Source organism: Salvelinus namaycush, chromosome 3 (assembly GCF_016432855.1).
Source record: "Salvelinus namaycush isolate Seneca chromosome 3, SaNama_1.0, whole genome shotgun sequence".
NCBI classification, from domain to species: Eukaryota; Metazoa; Chordata; class Actinopteri; order Salmoniformes; family Salmonidae; genus Salvelinus; species Salvelinus namaycush.
The window spans coordinates 74,281,080-74,299,688 of record NC_052309.1 but is presented as its reverse complement, the minus strand read 5'-3'; the positions used below and the strand labels follow the sequence as shown (position 1 = coordinate 74,299,688).

General features: G+C 42.5%; 1 protein-coding gene and 2 non-coding genes across 4 annotated transcripts; 1 reads left to right on the top strand and 2 right to left on the bottom strand.

Annotated features, from left to right (window-relative positions):
* Positions 1-4,113: 4,113 nt before the first annotated feature.
* On the bottom strand, positions 4,114-4,169 carry LOC120045211. The gene has a single exon (XR_005476644.1). It is a non-coding gene; the product is annotated as a U7 small nuclear RNA (small nuclear RNA).
* Positions 4,170-5,769: 1,600 nt separating this feature from the next.
* Positions 5,770-5,822, bottom strand: LOC120045219. Its single transcript, XR_005476651.1, has one exon. It is a non-coding gene; the product is annotated as a U7 small nuclear RNA (small nuclear RNA).
* A 4,116-nt stretch (positions 5,823-9,938) lies between these two features.
* Positions 9,939-15,017, top strand: LOC120044581 (epithelial membrane protein 2-like). Of its 2 annotated transcripts, none has more exons than XM_038989246.1 (5): positions 9,939-10,042; positions 12,713-12,795; positions 13,340-13,442; positions 14,261-14,401; positions 14,490-15,017. In XM_038989246.1, exons 2-5 carry the CDS (start codon positions 12,718-12,720, stop codon positions 14,651-14,653), a joined length of 486 nt encoding a protein of 161 aa, XP_038845174.1. In that variant the 5' UTR covers positions 9,939-10,042; positions 12,713-12,717; the 3' UTR covers positions 14,654-15,017. The 2 variants fall into 2 exon arrangements, with proteins under 2 accessions (XP_038845174.1, XP_038845173.1); XM_038989245.1 differs by lacking the exon at positions 9,939-10,042 and adding an exon at positions 10,296-10,389.
* The last annotated feature ends 3,592 nt before the right edge of the window (positions 15,018-18,609 follow it).

Below are 18,609 nucleotides of genomic sequence, written 5' to 3'. Positions count from 1 at the left end.
TGGGAAGGATGGGTGAAGCACTGGGTAAGACAGGGTAATGGAAGAAGGGTTAGACAGCAGGGTTGAGGAAACTGAGTTTGTTGGGCCCATAGTTGCATAATGGGGGAAATCTGCTGCAGGTCGGAGGGGTTGTATTACTTGGTCAGGCAGAGAAGGACAGGCCAGTGTGACGGCTTTCTCTCCTATTTGAAGAGAGAGAGTGTATTTTCCATCCTGGAAGAAAAAGTCCATTATTTCAGTTAGGTGGGGAAATGATCATTTCACTGAGTGTACAAAATATTAGTAACATGTTTCCTAATATTGAGTTACACCCCCTTTTTCTCTCAGAACAGCCTCAATTCTTCAGGGCATGGACTATAAGGTGTCGAAAGCGTTCCACAGGGATGCTGTCCCATGCTGACTCCAATGCTTCCCACAGTTGTGTCAAGTTGGCTGGATGTCCTTTGGGTGGTGGACCATCCTTGATACACACAGGAAACTTTTGAGCATGAAAAATCCAGCAGCGTTGCAGTTCTTGACAGAAACCGGTGTGCTTGGCACCTACTACCATACCCCGTTCAAAGGCACTGCAATCTCTTGTCTTGCCCATTCAACCCTCTGAATGGCACACACACAATCCATGTCTCAAGGCTTAAAAAATTATATTTTACCCATCTCCTCCCCTTCATCTACACTGATCGAAGTGGATCTAACAAGTGACCTCAATAAGGGATCATAGCTTTCACCTGGTCAGTCTCATGGAAAGAGCAGGTGTTCCTAATGTTTTGTTCACTCAGTGTAAAATGCAACATTATTAAGCAAAGAAATTGTTTTAGCAAATTTCATGTAAAAGCAAAAAGGACAGTCAAGTAGCCCTGAGTCATCATTTCCATCCCAAGTCATAGCTCAATAGGAGTGCCATGGCTCACCTTTGATGTGATCCCACAGGCAGTGAAGGGTGCAGATATGAGCAGCTCTCTATGTTGCCTGTCCATACTGTAGCCACACTGCAGGGCCAGCGAAAGCAGTGGCATCCATTTTCCTCTAACTGCAGGGGGAAACCAACACAGCTCACATACAGACCTGACAGTAGCCCCACAAACTCATCATAGCAGTAGAAATATAGTTACAGAAACATTGGATTCAGTCCAAATTATGCCTCTAAATCAGTCTGTTCAGCAGCCATAGTGTGCAGGCTGTGTACAATTGTGATAAATTATACAACTCCGCACTTACCCTTGACTCTGAGCTCCTCTTTGGCTCCATGAACTTGCAGTCTGACAGTCATTCCCTGAGACGAGCAGCAGAGGGAGGAGGGGGCCAGGGCCTGGGACACTGGGCAGGACATCTTCACGGGGGTCCCTCTCCAGATCAGAGGCAACACATAACTACCATCCTGTCAGCAGCACCGCAGCCCACAGGAAAGGAGTGAATAATGGTGTGTGAAGAACAATAGAAAAAGCTTTTATGTTGACAGAGTGACAGTCACGGAACAGTTTTGACCTGCCAGTCTGACAAGTTCGGAGAATAGATTGTGACTATGGACATCAAGTTACTGTTAAGCAGGGGAGAGGGGGGTGAGTGCTACTTTACCACTTCTTGCTTGACGTGACAGGCATTATAAGGTACCACAAACATCAGGTCTCGCCATGTCGACTCGACAGAGTAGCCACATTGAGAGGGTAGTTGAGCCAGGGGGACAGCAGAGGCATTCGCTAAAGGCAAGAGGACAAATGAATAGAATAGCCTACAGCTTATGCATCATTCACACCCACACTCCTTGTGGTCAGACTTAGCCCAATAATGGACTAAAGGAGCCTAACTTTACTCCTTGTATTCCAAGGACTTTACATGTTCTGTTTAAAGGCGAATTGGCTCTGGAAGCCAAAATAGTCAAATACTCCATCTAAAACAGGAATCAATTCTCAATTGCAGTATGTTTCTAGAAACATAAATCCCTCTACTTTCATATCAGGTCAAAATCATTTCATAAATGAAAATACTGTACACTGTTTTTAACACAGTTGCAGACAATAGTATTTTTTGGTGACGACTCAAGTTTGTGGCGTCCGTCTTCCATTTACACAAAGGTGTTCAGAGACGCAGATAGCTAATTAACACAGTAGTCCACTGTCTTCCGTATTATTCTGTACGTAAATCAGTGACACTCCATTTAGTATGATATGCTACATTTCATATGGTATGTATTTATTTGTAGAAAAAAATGGCTAATATTAGCTAGGTTAGGGATTAAGGTTAAAGGGTTATTAAGTGACCTTCTGTTTTATGTAACTATAGCAAACTAATTTTAGTGTCCCAGATTTACACTTACTATGTTACGTCTAGGCTGTGGAACCCTAACTCTATAAAAGGTGTGTATCAATTTAACTTGATATAAAATGATGTCTTGCTTATATAAAAGATAAGGAAGGTCCTTCTGCTTCCAAAACCCTACCCCAAGCGATGTGAGTTAATGTTCAGACCGAGCGTCAGGACTCTTAAAAAAAATATATATAATCAAATAAAAACTCCCCTGTACAGAAGACACCATCCAATGACTGATGTGTAACGGAACTGAGAGTCATGATCAACGGGATAGGTCACTGTCCGGCTTACCTCTGTCTACTATCAGATGTAGGGCTCTTCTCCCTCTGACAGTGAGGGTCATAGTCTCATCTCCACATTCTACCTCTGGCTCCATTCTCATCCAGCTCTCTGCTTTCGCTCTCTCACCTCGAACTCTGATCTTTCCTGCACGCACTCCTAAAACAGACATAACATTAGCCTATTATGCATATTTTGAGCAAAGAAATACGTGGCTAGTCAAACTGAACAAGTTGAATGGTAGAATAGGCTACATGACAAACAGAGCCCACCTATAGCTTACCTGGAGTTAGTGAATCTGAGTGGTAGGCCATTTGTGAGTGGTTCTCATCGTTTCCTGTGATGGAAAACTTTCCACGATGTAAATTCAGAATTTTGCCTTGATTGCAATCGATATTACTATATGATTTAAATGGAAAATCTTCCGAATGCTTCTCCTCGTGTTGTTTGGCATGGTACTTGCCGTTCTTATCATTGAATACCACCATTCGTTTTCTACCGGAAAGTCGTGATCTGTTCAATTCTTCAAAGTCCTGAGATAATTTATATTTTCGCACGTTTTCGTATGATTCACCAATTTCACCTGGCTTGGTCTCGTGGAGCTGTCTTCGCGCTGGCATTTCTACGCGGATTCTTGACTGGTTTGTTTGACTGACGTTGGTCTTTGAGGTCGGGATGTATTGAGTCAGTTTATCATTACGGGATACACTGTCGCTTGAAAGAGGATTTTGTGTGGATTCTGTGAACTCAACAGGTGTGTGGATTATTATTTTACCTGTCGAATCGTGAGCCTGACCTCGCAGATACTGAGTGATTGTTAGAATGTAAAGTAGGAGGATACCGTAACCTTTCTGTTTAAAATACATTGCCAATATGATTGTTTCTCAACGTGCATCAACACACTGGGACGAGGCAAAAGGGAAAGGTATATTTTGAATGTTCCCGCAAGCACCACATGTGTTCACTGATTCAACCTCAAGTAGTCTTAATTGGTAATTAGTCTCAACAATGGCATGCTGATTCCAATTATGCTTGTCATTTCTACAGGGGTATATAATTACAGGTTTGCTATATAATTTACCATAATAAAAGTCAAGTTGAAACTTAACCACAATACGTTAGAGATGACAGGCTCTCTTCTCTCCACAAGAGGGTGGTATTGTCATACAAGTCAAAGCACACATTGAATTCTCCACTTCCCCCGAGGAGCCTCTGACCATTCCACCCTTACCCTGGTATGGCCAAGTAACCAAACGCATTTCCTATAACTTTGCTTTGTTATTATGGTAGGAAAATAAACCAGCAATTGCTGAGAGGGGAACCTGACCCTCATCAAGTTTCACCTTTGAATGTATGATGGGTTAGGGAACCTGCTTTTGTACCAACCCACATGACGTAATACTATAGTATACTATGGTATAAATACTACAGTATTGCTATATTTATATACTATAGTATTCACTGTAGTGTTTTAGCAGAGTAGTGTATTATTTACTTCACTGTATTGTTTTTGTATCTTTGACATAGAAGTGGGGTCTTTCTCCTTGAGGAAACCTGCTGGACAAATACTAAAAGAGCAAATGTTCCATAACCTTTATGTAGGTAGGACTGGAGCCTGAACCGATAGTTCAGCTCTTCTGCTCTCTTCTGTAACCTGTGGGGAACACAACATATGATCTATACTTGGCATGTAGGTTTCTCATTCTTGGATGGCACAAGTTGGGATATTTTTTGTGTGGAAATTTCCCTGAAATCAACTTGGAATAATCTAGCAAATTTGTGCATCATAGGGATTTTATTTAGTGTTTCCTTTGTAATATCATCACTATAACCATTGCTATTATTGTCATAGTGACACTGTGCCACCACTTGGCAACATCAATGTTGATCATTATCAACCAAATATTACAGTGGCATGAATTGTACGGACAGCAGTAGGCCTAAGAGTGACAGTGAAAAACAAAAACAAATTCCACTGTACTTTCCTCTTTTATCAGGCATCTGCATACTAACTACTGTAATATTCAAGAAGGACCCGTAAGTAACAGAGGGATTTCATTGAAACTGAGCATAATGTACACTGTCTAACCGAACCACACTATTCAATAGGCTACATGAAGAGAGTGTACAGGGGAGGAGAGGGGGTTGATGGGCGAGGCAGAGTGATGACTCATTGTGAGTTGCCTAGCTACCAACAGTCAGGAGTTGTTTTCTTTTCAACTTTTCAAAGCAAAAAATATGTATGTCTGGATTTCATTGAGAGAAAAGAGGGAGAGGGGGTGGTAAACGAGGGCTGAGCAGGAAAAGGAGGGACAAAACAGTCAGAGAAGGAGGAGGAGGGTAGATCATGTGCAAACTAAGTGAAATGTAGCAATAATGTGAGATCTAAAAAAAGAACCACAGGGTGGAAGTGACAGAGAGGGAGTGGATCAAGAATAAAACCCTGACCAGTCACCATGGAAACGGGCAGCTCCACTAAATATCAGGATTTTTTTTATTGAATGTAAACAGTTGCTGGAACAACCAAAACAACTAGCGGTTACATTTCTTATCTGTTTTCTGTTAGTACATTGGGCTTCATGTCCCTTAAAGCTATCCCTGACAGTTGACTTTTTCTTCTTAAAAAAACAACAGACTGCTTTAAGACCTGTTGGAATTCCCCTTGCAGGGACCCACATGAAAAAATACTATAGTATTTTATGGTATAAATACTATAATATTCACTGTAGTGTTTTTGCGGACTTTACTGTATTATTCACTGTAGTGTTTTTGGAGTATTTACTGTAGTACACTGTAGTATATATTATTTTTGGTACAATTTTTTAACTAGGCAAGCCAGTTAAGAACAAATTCTTATTGACAATGGCGGCCTACCGGGGAACAGTGGGTTTGTTCAGGGGCAGAACGACAGATGTTTTACCTTGTCAGCTCAGGGATTCGATCCAGTTAACTATAGTATAAATACGGTAGTAAAAGAAAATGGTAGTATAAACTGTAGTTATTTATGTAGTGCTTTTGCGGATTGTAGTATACAGTAGTATTTACTGTAGTGTTTTTGTGGCCCGTAGTATGTACTGTAGTGTTTTTGTGGACTGTAGTATACTGTAGTATTTACTGTAGTGTTTTTGTAGACATTACTGTAGTATTTAGCTTACTATAGTGTTTTTGTTTTATTATCTTAGACGTGGAGGCTTTCTCCTTCAGGAAACCTACTGGAGAAATACTAAAAGATCACATTTTCCATAACCTTTAGATAGTAGGACTGGGGTCTGAACGGATCGCTCAGAGCTTCTACTCTTTTCTATAATCTGTAGGGATCAGGTTGGTCTGTACTTGGCATGTAGGTTTCTCACTTATTTTTTGCGGGCATTACTGTAATATTTACTACAGTGTTTTTTGGGGGGATAATATTGAGTATTTGCTATAGTATTCTACAGTATACTTCAACATTATATAGTAAGTACTACACATTATCGAGGGATACTACAGTTACAGTATAGTATTCTACAGTATAATACAGTTTATCATTCTATAGTAAGTACTGTAGTATTGTATAGGAAACTGTTGTATTTTTTAAACGTGGGGAGCATTGAGAAACCCCAGACGAATCTAAAGGAACCACAGACTGCCATAGTTTTGCCTTTACAGGCCTCAACTGATCACTGTCCCCATCGTCCCCAGGGAAATTAGTGTTATGCAAAAGTAGATATAATCTCATGAAACCAAAATGATAATGACAGAGCAATTAAAATGGCATTCTAATTCTGGTCACGTAAAGGGTAACACAAATCACAGGATGTCCATGTACTCTGTGCATAATGATATCATTTAGTTGAGGCTTGCATAAAATCACATTGATGTATATGTCCTAGGACCTAGTCCAACTCTATCTGTTTCTGGCTGACCTATGATGGCACCTGGCTGACCTGAATGTTGCTCCACCTTAATTAGGCTCATACGTCTCTTACTTTGGCTGGCTCTCCAGTGGCTTACCAGGTTTATCACATAATCACAGACCCCTACTACTTTACACTTTCCTCTTGAATCTTTCTGCCCGAATTGTGTCCCTGGGACCTCTAATGGAGGGAGTGACCAGATTTAGCAGCCCTCACTACACTAATATGGGTGGTAGCTGCACCTGGGCTGTTTCAAGGGGCTTGATCTTGCTTGTGAATTACTTGCACATTACAGAGAATAATGTATGTGGAAGGAGCATGCCACAACATGGAGATCATGGGAGTAGCATCCTTCAACTGGCAGCAATGCTCCCTCTAAACTGTGAGCGCGTGTGCGGGCGTGCAGCTCCCCGGGACTGCCATGCAGAATAAATATCAGCGAGCAGAGAAGCACGAGATTAATTTTCACTCAACTTTCTAGAGTTTCCCCCCTTAGTTAACACGATCACTGTTTCCCTATACTGTGGCAATTGTGATCAAATCAACGCAATATTAGCCACTTTCAATGCAACATACCGAAACAAAATGAACTATACAAGACTTAGTATGCAAAACGAACTATGCAAGAGATTTTGTTGTAGGCAGAAAGCATCGGAGTCGGATTCTATCGCATTGACATGCATGACTCAGGCCCCTACTCTACACAGACCAGTGTGCCATAACCAATCAGAGCTGCAGTAGTCCTATATGCAAATAGACCATTGCCATATATGGATCTGTGCCGTTCACTTTGAACTAGACTGTATTCACGCATACAGATCAAAGCGAGAACTGCATGTAGCGACGTGTACATTTGTTCATATCCTTTGCTAGTTAGTGAGTTATTAGCCCCGTTATAGATCATTTGTACTCAGCAATGGGGGAGTGATTGCTTCCTACAAGAGCACAAAACGTGTACATTTCTAGACATCTTTGAAAGCTTTTTTGGTCTTAAAGGGGCGGTGTTGTATTTTGAGACATGCTTGAATAAGCTAAGTAGCCAATAGGCAGAGGGTAGCAAAATGTGTCTGATTCTCTGTAATAATGGGATGAGAATAATAATGAATTTTATTCTGTAAAGTGGTTTCTTGCATCAAAAAACACAAGGACAAGTGTATAAACAGGCTAATGTCAAGCCCTGCATATTTTTTTCAAAAGTCTCATGGAATGTAGGCCTATATTGAACACCATACATTGGCTGCTACTGTAGGCTGAATGATAGAACAGCTATTACCATATTAAAATGTTATGTGATGCATTCTCTCCATTGTTTTTGATGGTAGGCCACTCTGGTAGGCCTACATTATGATCAAATAGCCACAGTAGCCTACTTGACCACTGTTAGAACTAACTTAAAGCAGGTACATTCTCGGTGTTCACAGTAAACGCACACCGGAAGTTGCACAGAATTTTCACAACTTTGCTTTCAGCAGACCTGAAACTTGCTACGCGATGAAAACAAATGAGAGGGAACATTGACTGGCAGGCATAGAATTAGACGGTCCAGTTGCGCCTTTGATCCATGTAGTATTCCCTGTAGGATAGGGAGCTCCTTTCACCTTCCACTGTGTGTGTGTGTGTGTACCAGAATGTGTGTGGCTATGACATTAATCTGAGGGCCAGAAGGGTGTGATCGTGTGTTTGTGTGTTACAACGGCACAAGGACGTCAGTGTGTAACTTACCTGTATAGGAAACCAGTCAAACGACAAGTGGGAGTGAAGGGATAAGTGAGATCCCAATAGCCTCATCCCAGTTAGTCAACACTGGGTAGGGTGAGTTTCAACACACTGTTTTTGATACAGGCTATTATCTGTTCTGACTCATTAAACAGTTTTAAAAATTACCCAGCAAATCCACTACATACTCTTGCTGTCTTTCTAAATTTAAACCTAGCAATCAGACATCCAGGACAGTCATGTTGCTGTAGACAGACTCAGACAGGCAGAGACCGGGGACAATGACACAGTTAACCACAGCAGATCATTTTACCATTGTAAAGCGACGTGCTTATGGTCACGCTTACTCCCTTTGGCATGTGGACACTGGAATTGTTTCACACGGCCGTGTGGAAATACTCTGTCAGTGAGTGGCCCTGGGAGCTCCTCAGCGTTGAGTCACAAGCTGCGCGGTCTTTCTCAACGCTCCCAGAAGTAACCCACGCATTCTAACTTCTCATCCCACACAAGGCGAGCCACGGCCACGCTGTAGACCCACCTTGGATCTGCCTTGAATATGAAGGAGCGAACACATTCTTAATACAGTACATACAACACTTCAATTCAAACAATATCACAACTGTTCCAGTCTGCCTTTAGGGCACGTGTCAAACTCATTCCACAGAGAGCCGAGTGGCTGCAGGTTTTCACTCCACCCTTGTACTTGACTGATTCATTAAGGTCACTGATTAGTAAGGAACTCCCCTCACCTGGTTGTTTAGGTCTTAATTGAAAAGAAAAAAACAAACCTGCAGACACTCAGCCCTCCGTGGAATGAGTTTGACACCCCTGCTTTATGGGCTCTGGTTTTTCCAGTTTTGATTCACAAAGGGCTGATTGTTGATGAAATGATCCCATTGGTCCTTTCAAAAGCTACACAGGCATGTTATTTGTTAATTTCACTGGGGCCCCGCCTAGCTCGGGACCAGCTTCCAGAGGCAGCAGGCCACACTGTACCCAAGCTAGCTTACCTCACCTGTCAGGTAGGTGTTGTCGATACACCGTGGGAAGAGGCAGGCTAGACAACATTTCTAAATTCCCTCTCTGCCTTTTTCTATATTTGAGGCCCAGCATTTGAGTTGCCTGTCCCTCTAGGGGCTAGGGTGTATCCTATTGGCTTTGTGACAGTCACAGTGTTGGGTGTGGGGAGTCCGCAGTACATCTTTAGAGGTTACTCCACATTCCTTGTCTTTGACCCAAGTGAGGTATGCTGTTTGTGGAACTGTATCCACCAATAACCCAGTATGTGACGTGCCCGGTGGATAATACTTTGAGGTCTGAGAGTCACTTGGCCAAACATGTCTGAAACCCTATCATTACCCTGTGACATCACCTGAGGCTGCTGAAGCACTCTGTATGTAGCACATTACCTCAGCAGAGGTCAATAGAAGTAGGTTTCTTTCCCTCTACTTATATTGTCAGACTATTGTCCTAGATAGTGCACTATATCTATCAATCAAGTGTGAATATGAGTTGAACTAGTGGGAAACAGGTTTCTCTCACTCGTTCTCATGCAAACACATAATCTCTCTTTCTCTCTCTCAGGCTATGACTTGCACTTGTTACCTCCTCCTCTCCCTCCCTCCCAACCAACTACATTCCTTCATCCTGACTATCCTCCCGGAGAGAGAACTTTGGAGGGGGAATGGAGAGAGTGGGTGGGGATCAGGCAGAAACACTACACCCACCACGTCAGTGTGTGGAGATACAACAGCAACAATGTGGTCGCTCTGGCTACTACAGAGTCTCCATGGCAACAGGGATTTGAATTCATGACAATATTTTGGGAGTTTCCCAAACATCAGTGGGTGAGTCAGTGTGCTTCCTCTGAGTACTCATGGATATAATGGCGTAAATAGACAGAGTGACAGAGACATAGCTAGAACATGAAAAACAAATACTCCACCACAAAGTTGTTGAAATAGTGGCTTTTGGGTAATTGCATGCATGTGAGACAGACAGAGAGAGAGCGAGAGATAGAAAAAAGCAGCGAGAGATTTGGGTGGGGTGTGGACTCGAGGAAAAGAGGGAGGGAAGTGGGTGGAGGTGTGGTTGTGAGTGTTTGTGCGTTCCTTGGCGGCGAGGGCTGAGTCTGACATTTGGAAAGTAGAGAGCAGAAGGAATTGGGCTTCAACAGAAAGGCTACCATCAAAAAGTAAGTTGAACATTTGTCTTCTCCTTCAGAACTCTCAACTCTTTGACATGCTCTTCATGTGTTTTTTAAATGAACATAGCTTATATAATAGCCTACATAATAGCCTATATGCATACCCTCTTTTATTACTCTCAAGACTAATAAAATTGCACACAGTCAGTAGGGGCGTGAATTTGTTAGAATTGTAGCTAGCATGTCTTTTGTAGTGCAAGTGATACTGGTAGTTTATTCCTTTGCCAGGTAAGTTCAGTGTGGGCGTGTTCAGGTAATTGATCAGGTAGCTGGTTCTGAAACAAACATTACAAGGTGAAAATCCAAATGCACTGCAATTCTGAAACTTTAAGTATACATTTAGTTCAAGTTCATAATGCACACGCTTTAGCCCATGAAACCTGTCCTGTAATTTCTGGTAGATAGCTGAGTGCATGATGGAACTATGCTCTATCCTAGAAGGCATGGAGATTGTCATGAATTCAGTGTTTACTCTCTGTGACTCTGGCAAACTGCTGAGGTTAGATAGGGTGTACTTTGTATTTCCTTCACATAACAGAACAGGGCTTAACTTCCCTCAGCGGCTGTCAGCTCAGACAGTCAGAGGTTTAATTGTCTAAGACTAGCTCGAGTTCCCTCTTTATTTGTCGCTTCAGCACTTAGATGAGAAGCTCTCATATGAGAAATTACACAGACCATCTTTTGTGTACTCAAATATTTACACACAGTTGAGCTAACTAAGAAGTACTTGTTCCCAATTACAGTCATTTTGAAGTGTACGTGGGCTGGAAACAACTTGGGGTGGTCAGTGTTGATGTAGATCACATGTCTGGACCCAACCCAGACCAGCCCTTTATCCCAGAGAGGTTCTCTGCATTCCAGACTGGCTCTCGCCTCGCTCTCTCCACACCCACCAGATCCCAAGCCGCCCTATTGCCAGTAGTAGGGGTGGGAAGGAACTCTAAAGTGTATCCGTGAGTTGTTCTCACAATAAGATTGTATTTAGGAAGAACAAGCATCAAGCAATCTTGCCTTCTCTCTACTGACAATGGCCATTCAAACAGTCATTCAGCTTTTTTTGTATTGTTTATGATCTTTACTGAATGAATAAATCAAATAATGGCCATTGTAATTGGTGAATTGAGATCGTTTATCAATATTTTGAGTTGAGCTGCCTAGTTAATCTGAATTGGTTAAGGCAGGGGTTCTCAAAGTGGGGTCATTCAAACCCACTAACAATGGCGTGCAGTGTGTTCGCAGCCAGATCTCAAAATATATATTAAAAAATTACACATCCACAATACTTTTACATAAATGCAGTGCAATTTAATCTTTAAAACTGCAGTTTTTCTCTCTGCCTCATAGAAAAATGTGTAGAATTGTAGGATATTAGCTTAAAAGCTGCAACAACAAAAAATCTCTCTGCCACATGACAAAATCTGTAGATTTGTAGGAAATTTTCTCTCCGATGGCAAGAGGCAAGCCTTTAAAATGTTCCAACCTAGGGCCCAAAACTTGGTTTGTCTGACCATGCACTGCTGAAGTCATGGCAATACTCCTTGTATGCTATTATTATCTAACTTGAGTTGTGTTCTGATTATGAGGGGGGGGGGGGGTCCATGAGGAATTTACTATCACAAAAGGGTTCCCTGGCCCCATACATTTTGAGAACCCCTGGGTTAAGGTGTGTGTATGTGTTTATTTGGGGGAGGTGGGGCAGGCAGGGGAGTAGGTATTTTGTGCAGTTATTTTAAGGAGTGGCAGTTTGTTGCAAGCTGCAAACAAGTTACAACTCATCTCCTGCCAACGCTTCCCCCTTTATCCCTATGATTTTCTCACTCTCTGTTTCTCAGGGCTATCACTACCTGGCTTGACCAATCTCAAATCTCTTCCTCTGAATCCTTTAGATTCATTTTTTTAATCAAGCCTCCCTCCATTTCTGTTAGTGTGTGTGGCTATAACCCATCAGGAGTTATAAAGCCGCACCCTGAGGGGGTGCAGACTCAGACCTTTCATCATTAATGACTGCCTGTTTCAAAGTGCTGAAGCCAAGCTTCACATTGCAGCCTTTGTCAACATCCATATCTAATAATATTTAATAATACAAATACATGAGATTTGAAGCAACTTTCAAGAAACCCAAGGACACTGTACAGCAAGAGTACAAAACAATAGAGTATCTGATTCCTGTCACTCATGTTAAGCCCCGTGACAGTGTCTGTGTCCCCCAGTATCCCTTTATTTGATATGGTATAGAACGAGGAAGTGTTTGACCAACTTTTAACAAAATATATATATTTTCTCCCTCTCGCTTGTTCTGTCTTTCTCTCAGTCATCATGTTGGTTCTTCTAGCCGGAATCTTCCTCCTTCACCTCACCAGCATCATCCTCCTCCTAGCGGCAACTATAGACAATGTAAGTAATCCCCCACTGCTCCTCCTCCACTTAGTTCTCTTCATGTTGACATAGGCCTGTGAAGCTACACATGAGTGCACATCTCTTTCACTATGTCTGTGGGGTGTTGAATCAAAAGATGAAAGCATGCTATGTTAGCCCTCATCAGCTCAGGCCTTTGGTGCTGTTCTGTCAGTGTTCTACTTTGGTGTTCTGGACTACATTTCTGAGCTCACTCTCACCCCTGAAAGAACATAGGTGACAAACAGGTTGGCCAGTGTTTCATCACCCTGAGTTTGTGTGTGTGTGTTTGCCTGTGCGTTATCGTTAACAATGTGGCTGCATATACATGCTCTTGTTCATGCGTGGGATTCCAGTAAGTGTTAAAAGGCCTGTCGTAGTGAGAGGAGCATACCTGGCTGCTGTGGTATGCTGCTACGTTCCACAGATGTACATTCAACCCATTGACTGCTATCCCTGTGCCTGGACATCCAAATGCATGTTAGAACACAACACATGAACCTGTGGATGTCCATTGACTATCTCTCCTCTCTGTCCTGTCCAGGCCTGGTGGATGACAAAAACCGTGTCCACTGATGTGTGGGCCAGGTGGATACTGGCCAATGTAACCTGGAGCTCCAACGATCTCCCCGGCAACTACCCTCATGGTAAGTCTGGGCCATGCTGAACCGCTAAGCTAAAATGTAATGAAACATTTTGTGAAAAAAAAAACAGCACTGAAGGAAATTAGCATTGCTCCTGGATATACAGTATATGTAAATATCAACCTACACGTGAATTAAACATTTTTTTTCTGTCTCAAGTCACCCCAAGATATACATTTTTGCCACACAGAAACAGTGTAGTTTCTCCAGGATGTGGGTTTACTGAGCTGGAGGTTTGGTTGAATTCAGGGTAGAGCTCCATAACAACTGCCAGACTAAGCCTGTCATCTAACCTGTCTCTGTGTCTGTCAGTGTGAAGCATGATTGATCAGTAAGCACTCTATTGCCCAACGAGGGAGAACAATGCCATTTTCTCATAGAGGAAACTGAACAGAGGGTGTGGCAGGATCGGAGACAGGGTTGGGGCTGGTGGGGAGGTTCAGATTTGCTTGAGTACGTACACTGAAAGTGCATTACAAATACATTGAGTCTGTGTGTAGACCTTTAGTGAATGTGTGGTCAAAAGTATGTATGTATGTAGCAATGTTGTATCTCTCAAAGTGTTTTATTTGATTGCTGAGAAACCCTTTTTACAACCTATGAAATGAACTCGTCTTAAATCCTCTCATAAATTTTCCTTAGCACACAATTTTCCAGATTTAAAATACTTTCATTGTGTTTCTAAAAATCAGAACTGCCCCATTCACCTCTGCATTTCAGAGCGTGACACAACACTGTTTCGTTAATATGGTGTTGATTTCTGGGTGTGTCTGTTCTGTAAATAGTCCTTACTCAGTGTCTGTCTCTGTCTCCCTCTACAGAATACCTCCAGGCAGTGCAGGCTAGCTCCATTCTGGCCTGCATATTCTCTTCCCTTGGCCTGTTTGTGTTTGTGGGACAGCTCTTCACTCTGTCAAAGGGACAGAGATTCACCTTCTCTGGCATCTTCCAGCTCCTAGCCTGTACGTATTGCCCTAAACACTTTAAATCTTCAACCTGTTAAACAACTAGTTCTGTCTTTGCTTGACGTTTGTCCCTCCCTCCCTCCAGGCCTGTGTATCATGATCGCTGCCTCCATCTACACAGACATCTTTCACAAGAATGAATCGGATGGTTGGTATGGCCACTCCTTCATTCTGGCCTGGATCTCCTTTGCGTTCACCTTCATCTCCAGTATAATCTACTTTGTCCTGCGAAAGAAGACAGCAAACTAGAAGCAGAAGACTTGCCCAAACCCAAGGAACAGGCTCAATATCTTACAATCTGATTGTTTTTTGTACAATTAGGTATGGATATGAGTGTGGGATACAAAAGGGTTAAAGTTGTTATCCACAGATTTTCATCCATGTATCTCTTTTGGTTCCCACTGAAGTGTCTAAACATATTGGATTTACATAGTAATAACCTACCTGTCCTGCCCACATAGTTATAACTTACCTGTCCTCCCCACATAATAGTAATCTACCTGTCCTGCCCTCATAGTGGGGCGGCAGGTAGCCTAGTGGTTAGAGCGTTGGACTAGTAACCGAAAGGTTGCAAGATCAAATCTCAGAGCTGACAAGGTAAAAATCTGTCATTCTGCCCCTGAACAAGGCAGTTAACCCACTGTTCCTAGGCCGTCATTGAAAATAAGAATATGTTCTTAACTGACTTGCCTAGTTAAATAAAGGTTAACATTTTTTTGTAATAACCTACCTGTCCTGCCCACATAGCTATAACTTACCTGTCCTGCCCACATAGCAGTAACTTACCTGTCCTGCCCACATAGCTATAACTTACCTGTCCTGCCCACATAGCTATAACTTACCTGTCCTGCCCACATAGCTATAACTTACCTGTCCTGCCCACATAGCTATAACTTACCTGTCCTGCCCACATAGCAGTAACTTACCTGTCCTGCCCACATAGCTATAACTTACCTGTCCTGCCCACATAGCTATAACTTACCTGTCCTGCCCACATAGCTATAACTTACCTGTCCTGCCCACATAGCTATAACTTACCTGTCCTGCCCACATAGCTATAACTTACCTGTCCTGCCCACATAGCTATAACTTACCTGTCCTGCCCACATAGCTATAACTTACCTGTCCTGCCCACATAGCAGTAACTTACCTGTCCTGCCCACATAGCAGTAACTTACCTGTCCTGCCCACATAGCAGTAACTTACCTGTCCTGCCCACATAGCTATAACTTACCTGTCCTGCCCACATAGCTATAACTTACCTGTCCTGCCCACATAGCTATAACTTACCTGTCCTGCCCACATAGCTATAACTTACCTGTCCTGCCCACATATTACTAAGTCCATGTTTAGTGGGCTCATGGGCTCTTTATGGGCTCTTTAATATAAAGTGGGACAACATTTTCAAAGTTAATGAAACTTCTACAGCCCTCATATATTCGTTGGAGAAGGTATAGGGGAGTCAGAGAGTATAGACCGACAGTATCTCATTATTTCAGAATCATAGTCCTGCTTACATTTGATTTATTTCTCAATTAGGCTCAGAATAAAACAAGGCCAAAACACTCAAAACCAAATAGAAGGATGAATTGACTAGTGCTGCAAACAGAATCCAATTTCGGAAACTGTCAACGATCATTACCCCGTTTGACTTACAGCCCTGTGCTGAATAAGACAAATAATATAATGTATTTGCCAATGTCCATACATGGAATGGAATATTAGTACTAACCTCACTGCTAACTGGACCCCTCCCATTTTTAGTTATGTAATTATTTTATGCTTTGTACCATTAGTCTTATTGTGTAGGCTAACTTCCGTTTGTCTGAATCAACCTATCCCCCAGACACACCCATGGACTGACAGACAAACAGACGGATAGATCTTGAGTGCCTTAATCTGACAGAGCATATTTGCTCGCTGCACATTGAGATATGTGTAAATATGAACATGTTTGGTTTCACATTATGCTTTATGTCTAATGCAATTTTATTTTTGTTACTATTTCTTATCAGTATGATAATTTGTATTAAAACTTGATTTAAATCAAATTTCTCCTGTCAATGCTAAACAATTTTATATGAATCATAATCGGTGAAGGAGAACAGATTGCAGGAAGATGAATGATACCTAGTCACTGGTAGAGGGACACCACAGTGAAACTGACAGAAGGCATGAAATCATTTTGCACATTTTCACCAAGTTTTATTGACAGCATGCATACAAGTTTGGACAGAGAGCTTCAGACTACTTCACACTGATTTGCTCTGTCAAAATCCAAATGCATGTTGGCTCATAGGTAAGTATCACACACATACAGTCAAAGTGGGCTGTACTCCTCATCTGAGTACTCCCTCCCCTCTTCCTCCATCTCTCTGCCCCTGTCCTCTGAGTAGTACTAAGGGGTGTAATTGTGGACGGACAGGGGTAGAGAGATGGAGGGAGAGGGGAGGGAGTGGCGGTGATAGGGGAACAGGGTGGGACGGGGGTGGTGGGAAGTATTCAGGGTGAGGGAGTGGGTGAGTGGACGGGGTGATGAGGTTGGGGGTGGCGAAGGGAAGTCATAGTAGGGTGACGGGTGAGAGTTCTGGGGATGGTGGGGACATGCAGGGGTGAGGGGGCGGAGGGCAGTAGTAGGGGGCCGGGGGAAGCAGGGGCTCTATATCAGGGAATCGAGGGGGGTACAGGCGGGCTTTGTGCCTCCGCTCCATTACAGCCTTCTTGGTGTAGTTGTTGAGGGTGGAGACTCCTGACAACATGCAGCAGGTAAAGGCCAGCCATGCCACACTAAGACAGAAAAATAGAGTAGAGAGACAGGAGCAGCAAGGAGGATTGTGTTAATCTGAACCCATGTGTGCAAGCCTACTGTTACAAACATATTCCATACCCTTATCTTACTAAAACAATTGCTACAAGGCACATGCAATATTGCAATAATCTATTTGAGATGGACAGAGGTCTATAACAGGAGCCCAGGCCTCATGAGAGTCCTTGAGATACATTATTGGGTATCCCCCTCTTATTTAAAGGGGAAAATGTAAACACTTGCTCTTGGAGACCAACTAATCAGGAGAGCACACTAAAGATCAGAGAATAAGTAGTGGTGTGCAGACTCACTAAAAGCCCCAGGAGTAGCCATAGCTGTGTGGTTTGAAGTCCTCTGGACCCATAGAGGCAGTAGTCTGAAACACCTGCATGAACATCATGTGAGCCACCATTCCCAGTAACCCTACGAGAATAAAACAGAGATTCAATGGCAGACATTGAAAGCTTATATGTGGATTCCATCAGAGAGACATTTTTATTTATCATACAAGCACTGATTTCGCTAATAGCTTTATTGAGGAAAGTTTTACTTGCAATGACTGTGATGTGTGGTTGTCTTACCTACCTTAGTTGGAACGCACTGATTGTAAGTTGCTCTGCATAAGAGCTTCTGCTATATCAGGGTTTCCCAAACTCGGTTCTGGGGCCACCCACAACACGTTTTGGTTTTTGCCCTAGCACTACACTGATGATTCAAATAATCAAAACCTGATGACTAGTTGGTTACTTGAATCAGCTGTAGTGACGACGACTCAGAACCGAGTATGGGAAACCCTGTGCTAATTGATAAAAAAAGATAGATTCTAAATTAAAATATGTACCTCCTAATATAGTGAAGACTGCAGAGTAGGCATTGAGGAGCTGTCCCCAGATCTGTGAGGGCCAAAAGGAATCCAGACACAACTGAAGAGACAGCAGCACACAGCTGATACACAGCAGCCCAACATACATGAGCTCCATGGACACCGACAACCACAACATTCCTGCAGGGAGAGAGAGGACGATTACAGTACAACTGTATCATGACTGTGCAATGTGTACCAACATACAATCTTGACACTGCAGAATCATTTACCTTTTTCACCTCCTGGAGTTAAAGAAAGAAAACTGCGACACTTTTCCTCTAAAAAAGAAAAGACAAAGCTATTTCATTAATAAAATCATGATCCTCTATCAGACAAGGTACATTTCTGTGTGGGACAGATTACGTACATAGTATCAGGAATAGTGTATCAGGAACACCACGTCCTTTCAACTTGGATAAATGGGTAATATTTGGTTGAGACAACCTACATTCACCGACTCAAAAAGACAGCCAAAAGTTTTTCCAATGTGTTATCACTATGCTTTCAACCATCTAAAAGCACAACCACATGTCA